Source organism: Ambystoma mexicanum, chromosome 13, assembly GCF_040938575.1.
Source record: "Ambystoma mexicanum isolate Mex_15411 chromosome 13, UKY_AmexF1_1, whole genome shotgun sequence".
Classification (NCBI taxonomy): domain Eukaryota; kingdom Metazoa; phylum Chordata; class Amphibia; order Caudata; family Ambystomatidae; genus Ambystoma; species Ambystoma mexicanum.
This window is the reverse complement of record NC_090938.1, coordinates 623,336,657-623,363,084: the sequence shown is the minus strand read 5'-3', so window position 1 is coordinate 623,363,084 and position 26,428 is coordinate 623,336,657. Positions and strand designations below refer to the sequence as shown.

At 45.9% G+C, this 26,428-nt stretch overlaps 1 protein-coding gene across 1 annotated transcript; it reads right to left on the bottom strand.

The window, feature by feature from the left end:
• Window positions 1-8,390: 8,390 nt before the first annotated feature.
• LOC138521582 (keratin, type I cytoskeletal 15-like) lies at window positions 8,391-25,878 on the bottom strand. The gene is made up of 8 exons (XM_069634524.1): window positions 24,964-25,878; window positions 19,977-20,059; window positions 17,261-17,417; window positions 14,302-14,463; window positions 14,052-14,177; window positions 13,049-13,269; window positions 11,042-11,076; window positions 8,391-9,675 (listed from the first exon to the last, which is right to left on the bottom strand). The coding sequence occupies exons 1-8, from the start codon at window positions 25,462-25,464 to the stop codon at window positions 9,560-9,562; spliced, it is 1,401 nt and encodes a 466-aa protein (XP_069490625.1). The 5' UTR covers window positions 25,465-25,878; the 3' UTR covers window positions 8,391-9,559.
• Between the last annotated feature and the right edge of the window lie 550 nt (window positions 25,879-26,428).

The window sequence follows — 26,428 nt, the reverse complement described above, 5'->3', positions numbered from 1 at the left end:
CTACATTTCTTGGGGGACCAACAGATTCCAAAGTATTCAAACATTAAGGGGAAATCTAAAATACCAATTGTGGATGATGAAACATGGGAATTTTTTCAAATAGGCCATAGACGATGCCACTAGAGAAGGGTATATTACAAATAACCTTAACAGGGTATATTTAGTCAAAAGCGTCCAGTACCAGCAGAGGTTGGGTCATGTTGAATGTATATTTGTTCTATATAAACTAAACTAAAGCACATAAGTGTTAATAATAGAACATTATTGCCATTTGGCCTTGGGTGTCCGCTTGCATTCACAGTAATTTGGTAATATGGGCCTATACACACTGATATTAATGATACATATGGTGATCCATTGCTATATGCAATGTATATCATATTACAGTGATATTGTAACCATATTTGTTTATAGTGTACGTAGGAAGAATGCTATGTGATGTCACTTCCAGTTTTGTCAAGGGGTGAAAGGTCATGCTCCTGTGTTGTCACTTCGGGGTGGGGTCAAATGGAATAACTTCCTGTGATGTCATCAGAAGTCAACGGTTGTGCGGTGTCACTTCCGCTACCCCTGCCATTTTGGTAAAATGACGTCCCTGGCCAGGTGCAAGGAGAGGTGCCGCAATTCAATTGCTGGTGCACTCTATCCCCTTGAAGGCGGTGGTGAGAGAAATGGGCATTGGTAAGGCAGTGGACTGGCAGTGAAGACCTGCGGGGGCACTGCGAGAAAAGGAGCTGCTCCTGTAGTTAGAGGCACAGGTGAGTAAGGTCCAAGACTAGAGAACCCAGCAAGTGTGGACATGCATCACCCAAGTACTGGGCTGCTGTGGTGGAGGAGGCTGACTGGGAAAGATAAGGCAAGTCACAGTGCTGCTGACAGAGACCACTGATCAGCGCCTGCTCTGCCAGGATGAGGGAGAGGGGCAGTGTGGGCACAGCAGTTTCCTTTGAGGTGTGACATTGGGCCCATGCACCACGGTGGTGGTGGATGGGAAGATGGCATGAGCCCACCAAGGCCACGTGCATAAAATAAACATGCAGAGACACTGTGGACGAGTGTAGCTGTAGTGGTGAGCGAGCATGGGCCAATTGCCGAGGCCTCTCAGACCCCCCCTACTGTGATCATGCCAGGGGGAGCCCGTGAGCAGGAACTGGCAGAAGTGGAGCTCTGTTCTGCACCAGCTAAATAACGGGGGGAGCAGGAGACACCTCTCTATGTGAACTTTGACCCAACCTGTGATTGATGCCTTGGGAGGCCCCATGGGCAGTGGTCAAACAAAGTAATGGAACTATGTTCCCTGCTGCCCTGTCCCCCAGGGGTGCTGCTAGGTCTGGAACAGACCCGGGGCTACGCTGATGTCGGAACTGTCGGGACTGGGGGCGAGCGAGCCTTTTGGTTGTAGCCCTGAACTTCTATCCGGGGCTACAGCCAAAAGACCCAGGGCTATATACCCCTTAGCCAACCACTAGCAATGCCTCTGTGTCCCCTCTCCCCACATACCCCATTGCCACTCCCCCTCCCACAGGAAATACAAACCCCGAATATGTGTGCCTGCTGTTTAAGGGAACATTCAGTGAAGTTATACTGAAGTGCAACTTCTTCCTACATTTGTTTTTAAAAACGTAACCATTTCAGAACAGTTTTTTTTTTTTAAAAAAACCAGTATAGGAACAGTAAAACGTCATTTTAAAAAGTAGTGGTGCATGGCTCCCAACCGCTGCGCTCACTTATGCAACACATTGGTCTAATGTTACCAGTGACACCTTGGGACAGTCTGCATCTCTTTGATGTTAAGATGTTTTTGCTTTGCAGGTCACATGGGCTGCTGGGGTCGATAGTTTGATACTGAAGTCTGGTAGAAGTATCATGGAAGCTGTAACAGTCAAGTCAGGCAATCAAAGCCCTTACTTGGATCTGTGGATTGAGTCTGGAGGGAGGCTCTGTAATGGAGTCTCCCCTTTAGACCACTCCCCAGAGCTCTCTCTAAGCCTCAACTAAAGCTCTGAATGTCGGAAGGGATGTAAGGGCAGGGGTTAGTTAGTCTGCGGCCTTGATTTTGGGGGTGTTTTAGGGTCACACCGATCCGCTTCATCTATAAAATCCCCACTCTCTGCCTAGTCCGTGGTATCCGCAAGCCCAGTACAGGACACATAGGCCAATTTAGGTAACGCATGGTCCTTGGAGCCGCTACATCAGAAAGCACACAGTTGATGTACTTAACCGTGGCTAGGTTGATACTGTGCTTGAAATGTGTGGAAAAAAGCCAAAAGAAATCACTGTGGGGTAAAACGCTAGCCTGGTTTCGTGTGATCATGTCCATCCAGTGACTCAGCATGGAAGTTTAATCCTGTAACAGCCATGTTATTGCAGGGTTGCCTAGCATGTTTTTGTCCGCACAGCTGGACTTGGGAGGGGGATTAATATGCAACTGTTTCTCTATGGCCTGGTGGCATTGGCCAGCCAGCGGGCCAGATACAAAAATACCTTGGGCTGCAATGGAGGCACTGATGAGATTGAGAAGTCTTGGGGGGAGGCGGCAGATTCTTCCTACGTGAGTCATCTGCACATTACATCTTCGGGGTGCCGATGTTCCCATGGGGAACAAATGTAACCCCCTCGCCCAAACATGGCAAGCTTAAGAGTGGGTTGCTGTCCCTCATTTACCATCTAGTGCCTGGAGACGTAGTGTAAGAATGCACACACAAACACACAACCACACACCCATTGGTTGATAAATCTCCCCTCCCCCAGGCACTTCTCCCCTTCCCTCTTCCCCGCACTTGCATCTAAATGACACAAGGCCTAGTAAGATCGTTCTTTTGTCCTCCCTTTTTCCTCCCCCCATGTTTTGTCGCGCCTGAAAACACTTGTGTACAGGCGCGTTATAAATGCCACGTCATATCATAAATGCTGTTTAAAATAATGGAAGTGTATTTATACTATCCACGCCACCGCAGGACTAGGGAGGGAGAGTGATATGTTGTGGGACCAGTGGAGTAACTTTGCTCAAAATTTTGGGGGGGACATAACATCTGAAGAAAAGGTGCCCCAGCCAAATGAATGGCGACAAAATTGTGTGCCATGAAAGTTGGGGGGGACAAACACCTCCGTCCCCCCTTAAAATTACGCCCATGTGTAGGACCCCTCGGGCCAGCACAACAGAGACAAATACCCTGGGTTACTGACATGTGGCTAGGTTAGTTAGGGGGGTTTTGGAGGCGCTTGAGGAATCCTGTCATCGGAGTGAAAGGCTTGCCTGAACCAGTAGAATTCCAGTTTGCTATCAGCGTGAAAGCAGAGAGTGGTGTTATCCATCGGGAGGACACGCCCTTGTGGCTCTGGGGTTGCATTCCATTATGATTGCAGGGCTGGTGTTGATGTCCCATGTCTGGTGTGGGCAATTTGGGGAGAGTGACCAGAGTCTGATCGTGACGCTGTTCTTGATGTAAACATTGTGCGCCGCAATATTTTCAAGTGTGGATGAAACTGACTGGAAGGTGTCCCTTCTCTAGTGTGTTCAAGTTTGGGAGTTTGTTGCTCTGGTGGGTATTTGGGTCCAAGCTGTTGATGGCTATTATGTTTAAGAGTTTTAAAGTGCTCGACTGTTTGTGTTTCATGTCCATTGTAATTAATCAGTGAAGGTCTGGTTTACCTTCTGGCAGGGGAGTTGCTAGGTCTGAAAAAGACCAGGGGCTAAACTGATGTCGGAACTGTTGGGACTGGGGGCTAGCTAGTCTTTTGGCTGTAGCTCCTGAGATTCTATCCGGGGCTACAACCAAAAGATCAGGGGCTATAGCCCCCTTAGCCCCCCCCCCCTAGCAACGCCCCTGCCTTCCGGTTAACTCCTAGCTAACTAGACTGTTTTGAGGCTCCCATTGGTCCGGCCTATGGGAGGAGCCATGCTAGCTTACTGGACTGCCAGCCTTAGAGAGGTCTTCTGAATACCACCAGCAAACATACTAACAATGATGATGGCTTTACTTAGATGTGGGACCAGTTCAAATATTAATTTACAAAATGAGTACCTTTGAATGGGGTAAAAGTAACAATTGTTATTGCAGGATTGAGAGACCCCATTCTTTGTGTACTTTTTTAAAATGCATCTTAGTATTTTTAGTTTTCACCCAAAATGACACTCTGTATCAACTTTTGTAAATTGGGAGGCATGAGTGTGGGGGCTTCAAAACATGCCTCCAAACTTTACAGGGTTGAGAACATGGACATTTGGGGTTGGTACTAATTAACAGGGTTCAATTGCTTATTAAAATGAAGCTGGCATCTCCAAATTTGAAGTGAGGTGAAAGGGTAACATACATGTGAATGTGGAAACCACTGATCAACATATCATAAAAGATACTGTAGAATCTATGGGCAAATACATGGTGTGTTATTGGTCATTATTGGTACACCTTTGAAGCCATACTAATACAAGGAAGGTTTATCATGGTTTCTCTTTCTCCGCCAAGATAAAAGTCCCACTATCTACAAGAAAAAAATATTATGCAGAAAATCCGACAGGAGCTAGAGATAGTTCCTTGACGCCCTGCCACCTGATTCACACGCGTGACACTGTGTTTTATACCCTCCAACTACATGTTTTTCAAGACGAACAAAAATATTGCCCTCCTCTTAAGGCTGCAAGAGGAACGCTCTCTTGTATCACCATATACGCCAAAGATGTTGTGGTTTTAATTAATCAAAACACTGCCTGTGTGTTTAAATGCCCCCAGCTGGAGCCAAAGTGGGAAGGACATGAAAGAATTCTTCAGCGATTGATGCAGCCCGCTACCCTCTGTGTACACACCTGTGAAAATCAAAGGCACTAGCCAACTTGAAGAAAAGAAGGCCTCTACTTCAAAGATCAAACCTAAACCTCGACCAAACATGATGAGATCAGAAGTCTTGCTGAAAGATGACTTTAAAGTGACTAAGGAAGTCGAAAAAGGGGCCAACGATTGGATCGTGAAGCAGAGGATTACGGAGCAGGGGCATCATGTAAATTGAATGCCACATAAAATGTGTCACCCGAGACTGTCTGGGGTGCCTCGTCAGATGCCAGGAACAGGGGAAAGTACACTGCAGGTAAGGCCTTACATTTTTTTTAAATTTATTTGCATTTTATTTAAAGCGCTCAGCGGCATAGATGCGCTGTTACAGGAATATGTCTTAGTTGCGTATTTATAACAAGTTTAATGCCTAGATCGAAGCGCAGACCCGGGGATTGGACTTGCGTTGCTTGTGTCGCCTTGCTTCCAAGACGAGCACGTTGTCTCTGAGCTATCCTTCCGGGGCACGTGTAATCTTTCATGCTTTCAATGAACTCTCATTTAATTGCCAATCTCAATGGTGCTCGTGTTAGTGACCTCACAAGGGTGAAGGGTTGCCTAGTCCCTTCTCCACTTAAGCTTGACGCTTCCCAGCCCCAGTGCCTTTTCAAGGTTAAGCTATAAGCTTTCCCTATTGTCATACCATCATCTTCAATGGAACTCCTACAAACAGTTACAGAATGAAAGGCTGTATCACACGCACGCGGCAGGACCTATTCTGCCCCATCTATTTATGTCTTTCAGAGGCATAAGTCGGCCATGAGCTCCCGGCCTTGTAATAACGCACACATCAATGGTACTCAAGTTATTGCCCTCTGAAAAAAGATAAAAGGCCTTTGTGAATGATTCTGACCCAAGCATGTGTGAATGACCTGACCCATGCAGGTGTGAATGACCTGGCCCATACCTGTGTGAATGACTCTGACCCACACCTGTGTGAATGACCTGACCCATACCTGCGTGAATGACCTGACCCATGCCTGTGTGAATGACTCTGACCCATACCTGTGTGAAAGATTCTGACCCATACCAGTGTGAATGACCTGGCCCATACCTGTGTGAATGACTCTGACCCACACCTGTGTGAATGACCTGACCCATACCTGCGTGAATGACCTGACCCATGCCTGTGTGAATGACTCTGACCCATACCTGTGTGAATGATTCTGACCCATACTTGTGTGAATGACTCTGATCCATACCTGGGTGAATGGCCTGACCCACACATGTGTGAATGACCTGACCCATGCCTGTGTGAATGACCTGACCCATGCCTGTGTGAATGACTCTGACCCATACCTGTGTGAATGACCTGACCCTTGCCTGGGTGAATGACTCTGACCCATGCCTGTGTAAATGACCTGACCCTTCCCTGGGTGATTGACTCTGACCCATACCTGTGTGAATGACCTGACCCACACCTGTGTGAATGGCCTGACCATTGACTGGGTGAATGACCTGACCCTTGCCTGGGTGAATGCCTCTGACCCATACCTGTGTGAATGACCTGACCCTTGCCTGGGTGAATGGCCTGACCCTTGCCTGGGTGAATGACTCTGACCCATGCCTGTGTGAATGACTCTGACCCATACCTGTGTGAATGACCTGACCCATACCTGTGTGAATGACCTGACCCATGCCTGTGTCAATGACTCTGACCCATACCTGTGTGAAAGACTCTGACCCAAACCTTTGTGAATGACCTGACCCATACCTGTGTGAATGGCCTGACCATTGCCTGGGTGAAGGACCTGACCCTTGCCTGGGTGAATGACTCTAACCCATACTTGTGTGAATGACCTGACCCTTGCCTGGGTGAATGACCTGACCCATACCTGTGGGACTGACCTGACCCATGCCTGTGTGAATGACTCTGACCCATACCTGTGTGAATGACCTGACCCATACCTGTGTGAATGACCTGACCCATGCCTGTCAATGACTCTGACCCATACCTGTGTGAAAGACTCTGACCCAAACCTTTGTGAATGACCTGACCCATACCTGTGTGAATGGCCTGACCATTGCCTGGGTGAATGACCTGACCCTTGCCTGGGTGAATGACTCTGACCCATACCTGTGTGAATGACCTGACCCTTGCCTGGGTGAATGACCTGACCCATACCTCTGTGAATGACTCTGACCCGTACCTGTGTGAATGACCTGACCCACACCTGTGTGAATGACCTGACCCATGCCTGTGTGAATGACCTGACCCATGCCTGTGTGAATGACTCTGACCCATACCTGTGTGAATGACCTGGCCCTTGCCTGGGTGAATGACCTGACCCATACCTGTGTAAATGACCTGACCCTTGCCTGGGTGAATGACTCTGACTCATACCTGTGTGAATGACCTGACCCACACCTGTGTGAATGACCTGACCCATGCCTGTGTGAATGACTCTGACCCATACCTGTGTGAATGACCTGACCCTTGCCTGGGTGAATGACCTGACCCATACCTGTGTAAATGACCTGGCCCTTGCCTGGGTGAATGACCTGACCCTTGCCTGGGTGAATGACTCCGACCCATACCTGTGTGAATGACCTGACCCTTGCCTGGGTGAATGACTCTGACTCATACCTGTGTGAATGACCTGACCCACACCTGTGTGAATGACCTGACCCATGCCTGTGTGAATGACTCTGACCCATACCTGTGTGAATGACCTGACCCTTGCCTGGGTGAATGACCTGACCCATACCTGTGTAAATGACCTGGCCCTTGCCTGGGTGAATGACCTGACCCTTGCCTGGGTGAATGACTCCGACCCATACCTGTGTGAATGACCTGACCCTTGCCTGGGTGAATGGCTCTGATCCATACCTGTGTGAATGGCTCTGAGCCATACCTGTGAAGGTGCAGGCAGTGCAATAGCAGGCATCCCCACTATAGGTGTCAAATTGGTCAAACTGTGTATGTCTCTTGGAGGTGGGGAGCAGGGGCTATCAGGGGCGTCACATCATATTTTACAGGATGGACCTCATTTTGTGTTATGCCACTGAGCACATTCCAGAGGTGAAATCTCTTAGAATGATGAAAGGCTGACTCCTTCTTGCCCGTATTTAACTTGCAACCTACCTGTGCACTGCTGCCGTAACCTACCAACATAGCTTAATGGCGAGTTGAATTCACCCCCTCATCTTGATAACATTTCCAGAAGCACCTAAGCCATTGCTCTGGGCAGCACTGCCCATCACCCAACACCCCCATGTCCCTCTTTCACCCGTCCCTTCTTATTTTGAAATCTTTCCGCCACTTGAAATGATCCTTGAAATATTTTGTTTTCACTCTGAGTCTCTGCTCTGATACCAGAGCTGCCTGAACACTCTGTGAACACACCCAGAACTTCGTGCCTCTGGAAGGAGCTTTGAGCAGATGCAAGCTGCACGCAAAGCTGCAAACCAGCCCAAAGACCACTTGCTGATTGGCAAAGACTTGCAGACCTCCTTCTCATAGGTTCACTACGCTCCACTACCAATTGTGTTTATTTTCATGATCTTCGAAAAATATCCACTAGTACAGAATAATGAAGCAGATGAAATGAAACACAGACAAGCTTTTAATTTGCAGAAGCCAGAAGAAAACTTTATCAAACAAGTGAGTGGAAAGGAAGAAAATACCAGATTTAACACAGGAACGACCCATAAAATATACCCCTCTTAGAAATATGCACTATGGTAAGGAAAAGACATTTGAATACTGTTCTGAGAACAAACCCCTTTTCGTTGGTGCTGGCCTTCGTATGTTCACGTGTAATATACCCCACTCAACCCAGCAACACAGAATGTGAACAAAGTGGCCCAGATTAAACCACTTTCTCAATCTCATAACACTCTCGATGGGTATCCTCCTACTAAGGACCAGATTGCATCTTCCCATGTTCGTGTTGTTGTTCGAGTTTTAGAGTCGCTTGGATTTAGTCATGACCAGTACGCAGCAGTATGTGGCTCAATGTTGCGTGTATCCCCTGCGCTGACTTGGCGTGGCCCCAAAATGTGTTAGCTGACATCGGAACTAAAAATACAACTAAAAAGGAGATCAGTGAATTGGTTTTCTCTACAGGGCTATTCCGACTTGGATCTACATAAAACTGAACAGGTGAATGTGCTAGACAAATTCTTATCAGACCCTATGCCCATACAGCAAGTTCTAGAAAGTAAGTGGTGATCTAGACTACAACTTGAAATCCTTTTGAAACATGCCAAGTCCCGTGGGGAAACAAAACAGCCGCCATGACAATTGAGGTCCAGATTCCAAGCACTTAAAGATAAGGGTTTTCTTAGAATCAATGCTGTGAATATTATGGGCACCCATTTTCCAAATCTAGGACAGCTCCACTTTCCCCAAAAACCTTTAATGGTGCTGCTACCATGAAAGATCAAGCACTAAGATAGTACTCAACGTTTGCTAAAAAAAATAACTTTATGTGCCTCTGTCCAACTCATTTCTAAGTGCTGTATATCTCAAAAAGTCACTTGACCACGTGAACTGTTTGTCACTATAGTGTCTATAGTGTGGGAAAGAAAGTCAGACTCTTCACAGCATCACATACTGGTTCTTGTGGGGTAACATTTGATGGTAGCTTCGAAGCAGGTTTGTGGAATACTATCCATAGGTTCATTCACAGTTCAAAATTCCATAGTCTCTTCCTGACTTGGTGGTCTTTGTTCTACTTTGCTATTTCATTAGGTTAGGCTCAAGGGATGGGCATTATGGTGGATGGTGATTAGTATCGTTTTTCTTGGGATGAAACCACTTTGCCGTTAACCTCCTCTGTCACGATAGTGCGAACTTGAGTGGTAGAACTGGTTTTGGTTGTCGCGCTGGACGAGGAACCGGATCCTGAAGCAAGAACATAGAAAACAATTGTTTATTACTTGTAGCAGGAGAATACAACAGTGATGGCTATTTCAAATGATGAGATGCCCTCATGAGTAGTATAGAACTAACATGAACAGGATTGTTACAGGTATCGCCCTGTGATAGTCAGTTCAGAGTTAAACAGAAGATCCTTGACAAGACCCTCATGCCCACCAAAAGGATAGCCTATGTGCTACAGGGTTTAGCCCCTCAGCTCCCCTACACAAATGGTCCTAAATAATCTCAACTCTAGAAAAGCAGAGAAGAGCAGTCGCACTACTTCTAGATCAAAGCTGCGCAGCACAGAGCTTGGCAACAGAAACACGAAGAAGGAGTCGCCTGGACAACTGTCAAGGAACAAGCTCAGTTAGGGTCAGCTCAGTTAGGGGGAATCTATAACCAGATGCTTGGTTTAATTCTTTGGGTGTTGATAATTTGTACGAGTTCATAGTATAAGTCATAGTTTGAGGATTGGGTGTAATACTATCTGTGATCCTTTCCAGTCCAAGGGAACTTCAGACAACAAATACAAATATTTGTAAACCTCAAGGAACCAGTGATAACTAAGGATTTCAGTCTGATTGGTGAAATAATGTGCTATCTTTAGATAGGATTGGCAATTTTCTTTCAGTTCATTAGAAGGGACCTTCATGTGTTGCTTCTATTCGAATTTTAAATGCATAGCAGCCACATGACTAATTGTCTTTCTGTGTAGGTAGAAGGAAGTTATGTGGGGGGAAGAAAGATCATCAACTTCAATCATCACCTTCCATTAGCACCTGACTGCCGAGGGCATCCTAGCCCAAACTTGGCAAAAAGGTTAATAACGTATTACATTACAGCCACAACCTTTAAATATTTACTTCAAGCCTACTATGTTTTAGGCATTATCCCCAATAAAGCTTGAAGGGAGGAAAGTCTGAGGGATGATCAAAATACTGATTCTAATAATGCACAATTTATCTCAAAATCCCAAACTCTGCATTGAGGTTTGTTTCTGTCATCCCATGTCTGCAGAAAAGGCAACTCAAATGTTAGACATTAAATGAGTTTCTCCCAGTCACATTCCCTTGACTCTGTGATATCCAATAGTGTGACTGTGCCTGTGCTACTGGGAGGAGTTCCTAATCTCCCAGTACATGAGACAGGCCAGCATGGGGCAGTTATCAGCATGATAGGCAATCCTGATAGGGTTTGATTCTTTCCCTGCCTAACCAATATTGTACAGCCACCAGCCTGTATAGAAAGTCTTCATGCATCTATACAGAGTAGTGATGCCTAGGGTCCACTCTGCCACTATCAATGTAATTAAAAGTGAATCATGTCCAAGAGAAAAATACGTCCTTACCCCCTTTTGCAGCTGATGATGTCCATGTAGCAGACCTGTGAACAAAAGACCCTTGGTTAGTATCATCTTAAATAGAGAAGAAACCGGTTCATGTTGTAGAGATAGTATATTGCGATGGAGGAAATCTTAAAGTACAGTTCATGACTGCACACCTAAGTACAGAATGCAGAGGTCAACATTACAAGGTGCTGGTCAAAGATTGTAATCATTCAGAGATTTAGTAATTTGGAAATAAGCTTCAAAACCTCCGGAAATCAAATTGTGGATCATCAAGGCTTTCACTGAAGCAAATTGGGAGATGCTTGTGAGCATCTTAGATGTGTTCCTGCTCCCTTACGCCTGATCCACAAAGCCTGGAATTGGAGACAATCAGGAGATACCTGCAGCATATGTGAAATGCACCTAAGAAATAGTTTGGGAATCATGTTTTCACATGATCATCTCGAAGATACTCGGAGCACCTCCACAATTGCTCCATTTTTTGAACCTCAGTCTCCAGCTGCCAAATCATGGTAAAGCCATGCAAATGTGACAAGACATAGGATGATTCAATTTGAATGATTGGAAGGAAGCACCTTCAGATGTACAGATGTCTTCTTTCACATTCTAAAGATGTTGTATCCACCTTTCTTTGTCAAGTATTTACACATCTACCGGGTCCTTTATTTTTCAATTTATTCTGCTCTGCTTTCTTTCATTCTTCATACTTTGACTTTCTCTGTTTTTCAATTTATATTTCAAATATTTTAGTTCAACAGGTGCATTCCTATATTCAAGATGTTTTTAAAGGATGTATACATTAAATGTTATCATTTCTTTAATATTATCATATCATATTTATTTTTCCTGCTTTGCGATATCACATTGAAAAGCAATACAAAATTCTCCAGACATTGACCAATCAGCTATTCTAAAATGGTGTGTCTGGTCCCATTGGGTCTAATGATCCATGGTGTGTCTGCAAATCAACCAGGATTTGTGAATCGGAATCCATGGGGTGTCTTAGCCCATTTAAAGATCTGAATGTGTCTGCAAGTATTTATTTATTAATTTATTTATCTGGTGGATATATTTTCAACCTTTGGCTGAAAGCATCTCTTGAAGGGAAGCACTTCTATTTTGTCTGGTGAAAAAATACTTTCCAATCATTTAATTGTCAAAGGTAGAGCTTTTACTGATTGCATTTTGTAAATGAAATGCAGTCTAGGAACACTTCCTTTCATTAATTACGATGTGAGAGGTATATAAGGAAGGAGGTCTCTTTTTCAATATACACACAGTGACCACTATATGGAACATTGCAAGCATAGGGATGATCATTCTGTGTTTTTCCAGTGACTGTATGGAAAAGTTACATACATAGATGCAGCATTTCGAAAAAATTGCCTAGTTAAACATGACCACATTACTTGTGATGAGGCCCATTCTAACAATTTAGGGAAAGTCCATTTCACATTTGACAGCGATGAGGAGTGTGTTCTACTGCAATGATGCTAATGGCATAGAGACAATGGGCCTCAGCACGAGTTGGGTGGTAGCCCTTAAATGCAGTGGTAACGCTATTACCACCACATTTAAGGGCTGGCCCGATCACAAGTTGACCGCTAAATGGGCTGTTTTACCTCCAGCATTTAGCGCCCTCTTTTCGGCACAATTACAGCTGCCTGTATTAGCGCAAAGTATTTCCGTTGAAAATGATCCATTGGGTCTAATGGACCCAATGGGGAATGGGGATTTACTGTTAATGCCCAACCCGTGATCTGGCGCTAATAACGTCAGGACGGGTGGTGCTAACACAATTACAGTTGGATGGTATTACCGCTGGGAGAGCACCTGACTCGTGATGAGGCCCGGGTCAAGCAATGCACTGTATTTTAGCTATGTTTTGTCATTTAAATCTATCCTTTGCCATAGCATGACGTGGTAGAAATCCATTACATATATGATGAATAATGTTTTATTTAAACCAATAGGCCTTTAGGATAAAGCTCCCATCCAATGACTTACTTGGCATCCTGCCCATCTAGCAGCTGTCGGTACATGTCGATTTCCATTTCCAGGCGGTTCTTCACGTCCAGTAGTGTCTTGTATTCTTGATTCTGGTGCTCCATTTCAGATCTCAGGTTTATGAGCTGTGCTTCTAAACCGCTGATGACAGACTGTATCTGGTGAAGCTGTGCTCCGTAGCGACCTTCTGTTTCGGACAGGGAGGCCTCCAGGCCGGCTTTCTAATGGTTAAGAAAGGAGAGGTCATGGCTCATTAATAGATGGCTTCACAGGACATCATCCATGTTCAAAATCTTCCATTCTTGCTTTTGGTGGATAGAGAGGACTACACATAGTTATTGATACAATAGGATACCAATTGTATTTGTTTACCAGATTGAACTCAATAGAAGTAGGTTTGCAATGGGTGCAAATTATATCACTGGGACTATTGGGCTGCTCATCAATTCTTCCGACTGATGGATGTCAACCATTCTCAAAGGGATATCACTTTAAAGTCTACAGAATTCCTGAAATTTTGCTTTAAAGAGGAACACTGCCATTCTAATCCAATATTGCATCAACAGTCATGGCCCAGAAGGTGTTACAATATGCCAAACAGCACCATGGTTGTTGTACCAATTTATAGATGACAACTGGACCAAAATGTGCAGAAACATGGTTTAGAAAGACAAGGATAAAAAAAGAAAAAAAATCATTATACCTGCAAAACTTTTTAATGTAAATCGAAAGTGAAATCTAGAATGGACTGTTGTGTAATGGTTGGCAAAAAAAGAATATACTGAAACTGTAATGTTTTAATCTCACTGGATATTCCCTACCTGGAGTTCATGAACAAATGTCGTCAATGTGTTGAAATACAAATTAACCACTAGCGCTGTGATTTTTGAAACGACAGTCAAAGATGAAACTATTTGTTATTAGAAAAGTGTTCTGACTGCCATGGATACTTTATTGATTTTCAAAGATATATACGGTGCCTACGGGCACGGTGATCACCTACCATGCTGAGCTGAGACTGTAGTTCTATTTCCAAGCCCTGCAAACTGCGTCTTATTTCCGTGATCTCGCTCTTCCCGGATTGCACCTGCTGAACGTTGGCTACGACGTCCTTTTGCAACTGTTCACTCTGAAAGGCAACCGTGTGTAGGGAATTATGGCAATTGAATTAGAGAGGGAAAAATTGATAAGTGGTTTGTGTTTTGTGATAGAAAAATAGAAAAGTGTATAGGAATTGGAACTTAGTAACTCACACTGGCAATGAACTGTGCTTCCGCCTCTCGACGGTTTTTGTCCGCCATGAACTCGTACTGTTCCCTCATTTCAGTAAGCACTTTGGTGAGGTCATTTCCTGGAGCAGCGTCCATCTCCACACTGACCTGGCCAGACATCTGTTTTGTCATTTCACCCATTTCCTGCACAGACATAACACAACAGAATCATTGATAGTGAAACCAATCCAGTTAAGAATAACATATAGTTGAGTTTTCTTTAGTGTATGAATTACACTTCTCAATTAAGGCCAGAGGTAATTAGGATACTATGACATATATTTCAATGCAGAGTTTGAAAGAATTGGAGTCTTGTCAGAATGGTCAACTCTTTCAAAGAGCTGCAAACTCCAGTGTTTTCACAAAATAGTCTAATATATTCTGCACAGAATCTGCAAAATGGTTAATTGACACAAATAGTACTAATAATAATACCAGTTTTCAATTTTTGTTTACATTTGAACTAGACATCCAAGTGTAACATTATGGTGTACACGCAATGTACATGATGAAAATGCAACGATAGCAGATGCCAAGAACAAACTAAATATTAATCGTCATGAAGTATACAGGAAACAGCTCTTCCATTGACAAATTCAAGTGTTTTACCTAGCTAAGGAACTGGCAGAACAGCTTAAACTACTATAAGATGGTGGAATACCTCAAGCAGTAAATTCCACATGCTTACGAGGTAGGGAATTGTCAACCCTCTGGCATTAGATCTCATCTTTGCCGTTTAAGTGTAGGGAGGTGCCGGCGCATCCCTTTAAATTAAAGGATAAAAAGATAGAGAGTACTGCCGAAGGGAGGGGAATGTGAGTTTTTAAGATGCCAACCTCCTCATCAGCTTTGCCATGTAACATACTGAAGAGTCATTACTGACATACTGCGTATCGTTGTACATAGGAGAATAGTGGCCAGAGCTGCAAACAGGGATAGAAATTGATCTTTTCAAAAGGCATAAAAAACTAGCATGAAGATCTTCCGACATAGTGCATGTCATAGTTCCAGAAATCTCATCTTTCACAGATGTTAGGGCGTTAAAGCCTTAATCATATAGGGAGCCTCAAATGTCCATATGTGATAGCGGTGGATACTGTATACAGAACCCATGAGAAAAAGCCTGCAAAGGTCATAATGGGGTATTGGTGTCCATTCAATTTATGGCTTCCAAGTACATAAGTCTATTGCATTCAGGTCAGTTTCCTATTAGGTACAGCTGGATAGCCTTTGGAAAGTCCATTACTAATGTACATTAGCTGTTAAAGTCCAAACATCTGAAAAAAGGGGGAAATATCTTGATCCCAGGCCAAAATGAAACAAGAAAATAGATTATTAAACATGATGATGTGATGAGTTGGCATTAACATTAAATATAAGGTAAGCATCTTCCAAGGAAGCGTTGTGATCGCCCTTGAGGCATTCACAAGCGTAGTAAGAGTGGGAATGGTAGGGCGGCCTTCCATTGGCTGCGTTCACAGGGGCGCCACTGAGTTCCGCTGGCCTGTAGGGTATGAGCGCCTCTATCAGTACGTTTTGAATTCAATCTTTTGCGAATCTTCATTCTTTAAACTCTATTAACTTTTAAATGGGGTGACACCCACAACCTCTAGCATGCTTCCCTATGTGCCCCCTCTTATTAATCCTTCCACCCCCTGGCCCATGTACGTTTCACAGGAAGTTTTACAAACTGGATTATAAAATCAAATTGTGTAATCCAGAAATATTGCTCATTGGCGTTTAAAGAACATTGTCATTCTGTACAACCCAGTAATAACCCCTTGCAGTAAGATGAATCACGAATAAGCTCTTGGGTTAGGTCATGCTCAGTGTTTATTTTGGGTTCTTCCTGTGGATCCTGTGCCCGAGAAGTATAAATAATTAATAATAATTTAGCATTTATTCGGAAGGATGAAAGACTGAGTTTGGCCCTGCTGGGATTAGAAGCTGCGTCAGCAAGCTCTGCACAGATGTCAAAGCAAATGCTCTACTCGCTGTGCTATTGGACCTGCATCCTATTTTAATATGATGCTTATGAGAAGATAGTGGGGGGACTGTGTGTGTCATGAGACAGAAAAATGGGCCTCATTATAAGGTTGGTGGTATCTCAGCAGTAAATCTGCCACCACTACTGTTACCACCACTTGGTCTGGCGGTATTACTGACGGATTACAAGGGGTGGTAGGTGGTGTAAGTCCCCATTAAATGGATTCCATAGGACTCAGTACGGGATAAGCACCAAGATGCCTCTTGGTGAACGTTGCGCTTTATAAATATTGGCATCATTACATAACATTTCAGCAGTTTTACCGGCGGTGATAATTCTGCCACGGTAATACCACCAAATTGGACGATTTGGGGCAGTACAGTGGCGGAAAAACCTCCAGCATCTTGCTCCCAATGTCTTTCCGAAGGAGGCAGTATTACTGAATTTCGCCAAATGAAGAAATGGAACTGCGAGCCCAAATTGGATGTAGCACCAAATACCACCAGTCGCGATATAGTGATGTAGCTAGGTAAATACCACCAGTCGTGATATAGTGCTGTAGCTAGGTAAATACCACCAGTCGTGATATAGTGCTGTAGCTAGGTAAATACCACCAGTCGTGATATAGCGCTGTAGCTAGGTAAATACCACCAGTCGCGATATAGTGCTGTAGCTAGGTAAATACCACCAGTCGTGATATAGTGCTGTAGCTAGGTAAATACCACCAGTCGCGATATAGTGCTGTAGCTAGGTAAATACCACCAGTCGTGATATAGTGCTGTAGCTAGGTAAATACCACCAGTCGCGATATAGTGCTGTAGCCAGGTACAGATTTATGTTTGAAGCATTTTGGCAGGATCACAGTATTGGATCGCAGGACACATCTAGTGACCTTCGCTGGTGGAGGTATTTTGCTGACTGTTACTCTGAACTTCGGCTCATTATATGTGTTACCTCCTCATGGTTCTTCTTGAGGTAGGCCAGCTCCTCCTTTAGGTTCTCGATCTGCATCTCCAGGTCGGATCTGGACATGGTCAGCTCGTCCAGGACCCTGCGTAGGCCATTGATGTCTTGCTCCACATTCTGGCGCATGCCCAGCTCATTCTCATACCTTAAAGAAGAGAGGGGATAATCAGAAAACAAAGGGGGCTTTGGCATCTGAGCGTTCTTCTTTGCTACTCATTTTAAAGCACAATTATCTGTTTGTTATGTTGCCTCTCATACCCTTTGAGAATTTAATAACATGTTTCAAAGAATTTTTCTTCACTAATTGAAATTGGTGGAATGGTGTGTTCAATAAGAGCAGAATTGCATAGCAAAGGGGACTTGCCTAGACAGAGAAGTGCTACTAGATGTGGTCTTTGGGCAGGCATCTGAATGGGTGTGTAAGCCCTAGAATCCTGAGTTGACATTAGTCAAACTGCAGAAATACAGATGGGGCTGGCAGTCGTGCTGTTTTGCATTACATGGGCCTCATTATAAGGTTGGTGGTATCTCAGCGGTAAATCTGCCAAGATACCGCGAAACTGTATTACCGTTACCACCACTTGGTCCGGCGGCATTACTGCCAGATTACAAGGGGCATTAGGCAGTGTTAGTCCTCAATAAATGGAGTCCATAGAGCACTCGTCTGTAACACCAAAGGGGCACCTGCTATTGCTCTATTGTGAACAAGGGGGCCTACTCGCAAGGCAGCCGTAGAGTAGGGGAAGGCAATTACCAAGTGACCTTCCAGTACGACTGTCCAACCCAAGGGCACTGTAGTCAACTGCAGTGACCCCATTTTGTCATTGTCATTAAAAACATACATGCATTACACATAATGTCAGATCGGAGAGTAATTACCACTGCAAACCTTTGGTGTGAGTGGTAGACAAACAGGAACAAATCTGTATGTACACCTCTAAACTGCAGAGTCAAATGGGGCACTTGCAGCTCGTATATAAGGCTTAATACCAAATGCAGTGGTAGGCAACCGTTCTTATGCTGAGCCCCCCTTGAGAAGAAATGCTGTAGCCAAGCCCTCCCTCCCCCTGTTGAGTAAAAATATTGCTGCTGTAGCCCCAGATGTCATTTCTGCTTATATTTTCTATAAAAATAAGTGTGGGGCTCCCTTTTGGAAGAGCCTTGCGCCCCATCCACACCCCCAGAGACACCCTTCAGCCTGCCAGCCCCCCCCTCCACCAGTTTTAAGACCACTGCCATAAAGTAATATAAAAGTGAACACACTGGGCCATATTCATGGAATATTTCAGAGGTGCAAAGTCATTTTGTACTGCAAAAATGACAATGCACGGACTTTGCACTGGCTTTGCACTGCAAAAATACACTTTGCACAGTTCCATGAATCAGGGTGTGTGTCAGCAGTGCAAAGTCACTTTGGGCCATGCAAAAAAAAAAATCCATGAATCAGGCCCTTAGAGAGAAGCTGCCTGTAATGGATCACTTGACCACAGAGGTGCAAAAAAAGAGTCTCGGAGAATGGGCGCAAGGGCCTTCTTCTCTTGATAAAGTAGCTGACCTCTGAGTTTTGGCAGGGATGCTGCAATGTTTCAGCTTACAAGAACCCCCTCATTGTGTCCGAGTCAAAGGCAGCCCAGCAGGCTTCTACCATCAATGCAAAATCCAACACCACCTAGAGGTGAAGAAGAGGAACTGCACACATTGCTCACCTTAGGGCCTGATTCACAGAAGTTTTTTATAATGCCAAAACCCCATTGGAAAAAGCTCTGTGAATCGGGGCCTTAATGTCTGCACTGCTCTTTCCGGAGGCACTTGTCTCTCTCTCTCTCTCTCTCTCTCTCTGTTCACGCAACCCGTGCGGTGATGCATATCAGATGCAAGGACCACTCTCATGCCAGAAGACCCTGCCCGACAGTCATCTGGCAGCAGACGCTTGCACTAGCACCATGCATGAGCTCATGATTCGCTAACATTGAGGCCTATCGCCTGCAGATCCTTTGAAGCTGACCACCCTTGACCCTGTCCAAATCTGATATCTGTAGGGGAATTAGCTCTTGGTAAGAGGTGGGATATGGGATGTGAGCTGATCAGGAGGCTAATAGAAATAAACCAAGGGCTCCTTGGGGTCCCTTTATCATGCAAAGTACTGTCTACAGCAGATATGATATGATAGGTTATTTATAACAGGCTTAATACCCAGGTTTCCAAGCGCAGACCCGCGGCTTGAACCTGTGTTGCTCATGTCTTCTTGCTTCCAAGGTCAGCACTTTGCCCCTGAGCTATCCTCCCTATTAATCTGGTCCAGGATTTGGCAACCATTAAGCCAGTGCAGAGACACTAAATGTGGAAATAAGGAGCAATGATGAGCATCTCTCTCTGTGAATTATACCTCTGACCCTAAATCACGGATATGGGTTCTTGACTTCAAGGTCTCGTCTTGAAATCCTGGGAGCGCCCCGCTGTGATCCCGCACTGCGGTCACTGGAAAGCTACGCCCCATTGGGACCTGTGGCTAGTGCCAATGGAACTTTTGGAACCAGGAGTTGTGGGTTCAGTTCTGGCTCCACGCAGACATGGGGCCTGGTCCCTTAGTCCTGCCCATTTCCCAGTCACTGAACTCAAGACTGAGCGCTCTCTCTGTGTGTAGGGTGGCTGGGGACTCGGTCACGTGCATGAGCACCTTACTGAAAGAGGGAGGTGTACTCACTTCAGCTTGAAGTCCTCCGCCGCCAGCCTGGCGTTGTCCACCTCCAGAAGCACCTTAGAGTTGCCAATGGTGGATTCCATGATCTGAAAGGAGCAGAAAGACAGACTTAGACACAGGGCTACTCCAGGAAGGCGTGGGCATGTGCCATGGTTATTTGCAAGGGCTATGCACACTGAAACATACGTTAAGGGCCATTGATTGTTGTGTGTTGTTTACATGTTATTGACATTTTTTGTCATAAAGCCCGTTTTACATTTTGTGCACTTTGTGATGTAAAGAGCTGTTAGGGATGCTATTCGACAACACAGATGATAGACCTATAGGTTGGAATAGTGATTATAAATGGAGATGGAGGATTTAAATTGTGCTGTGGAATGCCGTGCTATTTATATGCTAATGTGTTCTTACATTGATGAACATTAAATAAAGATTATTATTCATTCAAATCAAAGGGATGGGGGGACGCGGGCGAGAGAAGAAGAGAAGAAAGAAGGATAGAGAGGGAAGGAAGGATAGAGAGGGAGAGAGGGAGGGAAGGAAGGAAGGAAGGAAGGAAGGAAGGAAGGAAGGAAGGAAGGAAGGAAGGAAGGAAGGAAGGAAGGAAGGAAGGAAGGAAGGAAGGAAGGAAGGAAGGAAGGAAGGAAGGAAGGAAGGAGGCAGGGAGGGAGGAGGGAGGGAGGGAGGGAGGGAGGGAGAGAGGGGGGAGGGGAGGGAAGGGAGGAAGGAAGGAAGGAAGGAAGGAAGGAAGGAAGGAAGGAAGGAAGGAAGGAAGGAAGGGAGGGAGGGAAAGAAGGGAGGGAGGGAAGGAAGGAAGGAAGGAAGGAAGGAAGGAAGGAAGGAAGGAAGGAAGGAAGGAAGGAAGGAAGGAAGGAAGGAAGGAAGGAAGGAAGGAAGGAAGGAAGGAAGGAAGGAAGGAAGGAAGGAAGGAAGGAGGGAGGGAGGGAGAGGAGGGAGAGGAGGGAGGAAGGAAGGAAGGGAGGAAGGAAGGAAGGAAGGAAGGAAGGAAGGAAGGAAGGAAGGAAGGAAGGAAGGAAGGAAGGAAGGAAGGGAGGGAGGGAGGGAGGGAGGGAGCATAGACTTAATAATGAAGTTGGAAAAATTGAGGGAAATGTGGGCGATATCAAAGACAGTAGAAAGCGTTAACTTCTAGCCACGAGGGCGGTGTAAAGAAAGAAGGGGCACACGTAAGCAAGGAGCTTAAAGATGTGACTGGGTTAATGAAATGAGATTGATTAGAGAGAGGGGAGGGCGTTCATTAAAGTGTAGTTAGAGTAAAAACTGTCAGTCAACAGGCTGAGTAACAACACAGAGCAATGCAGCTGCCCTGCGCCACGTGTCAGATGATCTCCCAGTCCTGGCTCTGAAACTCACATCGCTTTGCATTTCTTGACAACGTTACCCACCCCTCTATTTCTCCCCTCCCCCTCTTCCGTCCCACTGTCTGGTCCCCTCCTGTCCACCGCCCAACCGCCTGCTTCACTTAATTGCACGTCGGATTCTCCTGTTCCCGTAAAGCGTTTTGAAGTGGCCTGAGGCTGGTGTTAGTCGCTTTATAAAAAACAATATGCAATAACACATACATACACACACGACATTGGCCAAATACAGAGCTCGGCCACCGAAGAGTTGAAAGATGGGTTACATAGAATTCAAACACACGCCCATCTGGAGGGGTGCCAGGAAGTAAGCAAAGCTAGGATGCCATCGTTTTATACCCACCCTGCCTGTCACTTCTCACACCGCCCTTGCTTAGATGAAAGCTCCTGTTAAAACGTAAATAGCGCCTCGAATGTAGGTGGGAGCTACAATGCTCTACGGATGCTACAGTATCTGTGGCATGTTGGGTCCGAACGAGGTGTATTAATCAATTCCATGTAGATCAGACCACAAACTAAAGTGTATTGTGTCCCTGGAGTACTCGGTGTTACGGGTATTCATTCCTGTGGCATTGCTTCATTGACTGCAGAGTAACAAAAGGCTGAGTCGCCCCTGTCGCGACTCAGCCTCTTGTAATTTTGAGTGTGTCACAGCCTATAGATATCTGCAGCATGTGCTCAACTGCCTGAGCTATCGTATTGCTGAAAAAATGCATTGCGCACAACCGTGTTTTGATAAAGTAAGCTTAATCATACATCACAGATGATATGTGTTAAGGCAAAGGTTCACAGTACGGTTTAGGTATCACCTTCCAACCAGCGGTTGGAAGATGTTCCCTATGCCTGCCCCCTTTGCTGCCCCCTCCACCCCCTGTACCACCCCAACTCAAACCCCCATTGCTAGGTCCTTTCTTTCTAACTCTCCAGCATTTCCAGCAAGACTGAAGAAAATACAATATGCATGTAAATTACCACCATCCGTGTGTCGTGGTCCCATACATCATGCAACGTCATGCAGCCTACACTTTCCATCACCTGGCACCCGCACCTCTTAAGGGACATGACTATACCCAGACACCCGCCTCCCATTCACTGCAAACACTGCTATAGCTCCAGCAATTCAAATGCAGATTGCTGCTCAGCTGGCCTTAGTGTATTGAAATAAACCAAATCAATCCAGCACCTGTGAGATAGTGCAGTGAGCTGTCACCCGGGGGTTGTTACTGGCAGAACTCAGGTTCGTGTCCCCAGCAGGGGAGAACGAAACACAAAATGGAAAGGTGTCCTTCCTTGTGATCCCTGAAGGGTACTCTGAAAGTAAGAGAATGTCATCCGCTTTAGTACCCCCTCCCCCACTTTGAGCTCCGCTTCCAACACATATCAGCCTCATTATGAGTTTGGCGTTGTGGCCAAAAAACAGTGATAACAGAGTTACTGCCACAGTAACGCAGCGCCAAACTATGGGTTTGGCGGTAAGGCAGTGGAAAAAACTCCACCAAAATGCTGGCGGTAATTCCACCAAAAAAAAACCGCCCATTTTGGCGGAATTACTGCTGTTGGTAAGGAGTCCTATGAACTCCATAAATGGGGACCAACACCGCCATACTACCACTTGTAATCCAGCAGTAATTCCACCGGATCCAAGTGGCAGTAACGGCAAATTTGTTTGGGGGTATCGCAGCAGATTTACCTCCGAGATACCACCAAACTCATAATGAGGCCCAATTGATGCCGCCCTTCCTCTGTCCCGAGGGGGGGTGCTGTCATTTCTTGTGCAGTCTGATCATTCCGGTGGCAAAGAGACGAGGCCCCAGGAGATGGTTCAGACCGAGTTTTGTGCTCTGGCCATATTAGATGTTGCTCACTCAGAAAGTTTTGTGAGCTTATTGGGACAAGGCCAATGCTGGAAATGGACAAAAATTACTGGGGGGGAACCCCCGTCCCCTTCGCGAGTGGGAGAGAGGGTAGTAGTTGGAGGGGGTTATCAGTGGTGTGAAGAATGAGGGGCGGAGCTATGTTTCGAATAATTTGGGTTCCCTGAATATAGGATGCTTGCCACTTTACATAATAACAAAGTGCATTTTGGGAACATAAAAATGGCCACCAATTTAACAAACATGTCTGTCTAGTAATTCAAATGAGCATTCCTTATGAGCATGCAATAAATACTTGGTATGATCCTCATTTCATCTGTCAGAATGGTCACCATGACAGTCAAATGTGTGCAAAGCATGAAACTTACATACAGCTGTGGACGGTTTCTTTGGTTGAATTTGGGCTGGTGAGCCAAGAACCTTCTAGCTGTTTGTGAATGTTGCATATTGCGCTGGCCCTGAGGGATTTGCGGTGGGTGGACTTCAAAAATACACAGCGTGGATGCAGAGAGCTTCCACAATTTAAGGGGGTGGTTTTTGGGACTGGGTTCTACACTGAACCGTGCATTGTCAACCACATGTTTGCCAGAGCACACACTCTTGTTCCGACCCAATTCCTGCCCTGGCCGGGGGCATAGATCAAGCCAACAAAGTCACCAGAGACCCAGATCAAAGATGACATAGCAAGATCAAAGATGACATAGCAAGATCAAAGATGACCTGGCAAGATCAAAGATGACTTGGCAATTTATATCTGCCTCATTGCTGCGCGCACTTTGAGATCTAATAACATTCTAATTTGTTGGCATAGCGCTTGCATTCGGATTCCTCATTCTTCCCAGTGCAGCAACAATGCTGTAATAATTGCCCAATATCAGGGTACTTAATGTAGCCACCTCAGAAGGGCGCGGCACTGAGCCTTCCCTGGCTGTCCTATGTAGCCGCAGGTTGAACATGGTAATCTGATGTGAGCACGTAACCAGTTGAGCTATCTTACCTGCCCACCGCACGCACACTCTAAATCAGAACCCTTTAAGCAGATGAGCACCTCAGTCAACCGGATGCTTGGCTCACGACAGCTGCTCAATCCAAACAGTTCTAGGGCCCAATCTTTGAAGGCAATAGGGAGCGTTGGTCTCGTTGTCATGCCACCAGTGGCTGGCATGCAGCTCTTGCTTGATCACCAGCTTGTACTACTCCAGGTCTGTCCAGTTTCTTACCTCTGCCTGGCCAATGTACCCAGGAATACAGCAAGAGGCACTGCAACCAGACACCCATCCCACAGAGGCACTTAAAGAGCAAGTGATGGCATCAGGTTCAGCGTCTAGACAGTAATGCATGAAACCATGAATGACTGTGTCGAATGCAGGCTGACACTCAGGGCTCTCCAGATGATTTGGACTACAACTCCCATGATCCAGTACCATTAAGGTTGGTTGCCGGGGATGATGGGAGTTGTAGTTCAAAACATCTGGAGAGCAAAATGTTGCAGACCTTTGCTCTATGGAGTGAATAGCAAACACAGCATATTAGCATTTGCCAACTCCTTTCTCAGAATGAGGGGCATCAAACTGTGCCCTATTTTCACAAATAAAACACCCACTAAGAAGTGTGCCAATGTGGCAATGCTTTACACACAATGTAATGCTAGCAAGTGCTGATGGCACTGGTGCTTCTGCCACTTGACCCTACAGACTGTCCTACTGAGGTCATACCTTTCCACGTAATGTACTGTACCTGGTTCCTCAGCTCGTCAATGGTCTTGTAGAAATGGCCGTAGTCTCGTTGAGTGGCGGTGGCTCCGGACGCCCCTTGCTTGTCGTACCAGGCTCGGATCTTGCCCTCGAGCTCGGTGTTGGACGACTCTAGGGCCTGCACCTTCTCCAGGTAGGAGGCTAGGCGCTCGTTCAAGTTCTGCATCACATGCTTATCGTTGCCTCCCAAGAGGCCCCCGGAGGATTCGCCGGCACCGCCACCAAAGCCGCCACCGAAACCACCTCCAAAGCCTCCGCTAGAGTAGCCCCCACCGGAGGCGAAACCCCCACCAGAGGAGAACCCACCACCGGATGAGAAGAGGCCACCGGCGCCGGACCCATACCCACCACCAATGCCGGAGGAGACCTGCCTAGCGGTGGACATGGTGATGCCGCTCCCACCGCCTCCATGCATGCTGAAGGCTTTCTGGGGGCCCCCCATGGAGACTCGGGACATGCTCTGCCTTGAGAAGCTGGTGGTCATGGTGCCGAGAGCAGGAGAGATGAGAGAAGAGGAGGGAGAGTTACAGACACAGCCTTTCCTGGAGGATCAGAGTGCACCCTTCCCTGTCCACCAGCCCCCATTTATACCCGGCCGAGGGGGTGTGCCCGCGGAGCCGGTTCTACCCCCTGGACGCGCTCCACGCCTTCGACAAAGAGGCCAGCACTGACAAGCGTTGACAAGCATCCCGCGTTGGCCTTCTAGAAATTCCACCGAGACAGCTGTACAACGGGCCGCTTTTTTCTTCTTTCTTGTAAGGTCTTAACAAAGGCACCTTGCTCAGGGCTATAGTTTCGACACATAGCTCGGATTTCTGCGACTTGCAACCTCTCTCTCTCTCTCTCTCTCTCTCTCTCTCTCTTTCTCTCTCTCTCCCCCTCTCTCTCTCCCCTCTCTCTCTTAATCTCAGAGCAGAAACAGCTGTAAATACAAACCGTAATACGGACCCTTTTCACCAACGCCATTGTAATTTTGCATGGTTTTAGCAAGTGCACCATACAAATGTATGCAGGTGCTTGTTAGCACCATGGACGCGTTTGCCTTAAGGCTGCCATTAGGACACACTTTTCCTAGGGGCAAAAACGGATTAAAAACATATGTGTATCTGCCCCAAGGTAATTCCGCGTGGTGCTGATACCCTGGAATATTGCGCTTGCATCGGTGCAAGGTGTCTGTATACAGACCCAACGCTCTACATTTCTCCATAGTACATTTTGTTAACACCATCTTTTGCCGGCTGGGTAGCTCAGTGGCAACGTGCTCGCCTAGGAAGCAGAACGACACTGAAGCAACGCATGTTCTATCGCCGGGTCGTCTTAGAAACACCTGGGTATTTAACTAAGTAAACAGCAAAATAAAGAGTCCTGTGATATCGCATTGATGCCCCCTGGCTGTGCGAGCGCTATAAAAATGCAAATAAATACATTTCCCAGCTCTCAAGTCTCCA

Excerpts from the sequence above, each read along its gene's own strand:
- LOC138521582 (XM_069634524.1), bottom strand. The coding sequence starts at position 25,464 with ATGACCACCAGCTTCTCAAGGCAGAGCATGTCCCGAGTCTCCATGGGG. Across the intron at positions 17,418-19,976 it reads GCGGAGGACTTCAAGCTGAA|GTATGAGAATGAGCTGGGCA; the intron begins GTGAGTACACCT and ends CTCTTCTTTAAG. Across the intron at positions 14,464-17,260 it reads TCAAGAAGAACCATGAGGAG|GAAATGGGTGAAATGACAAA; the intron begins GTAACACATATA and ends ATGTCTGTGCAG.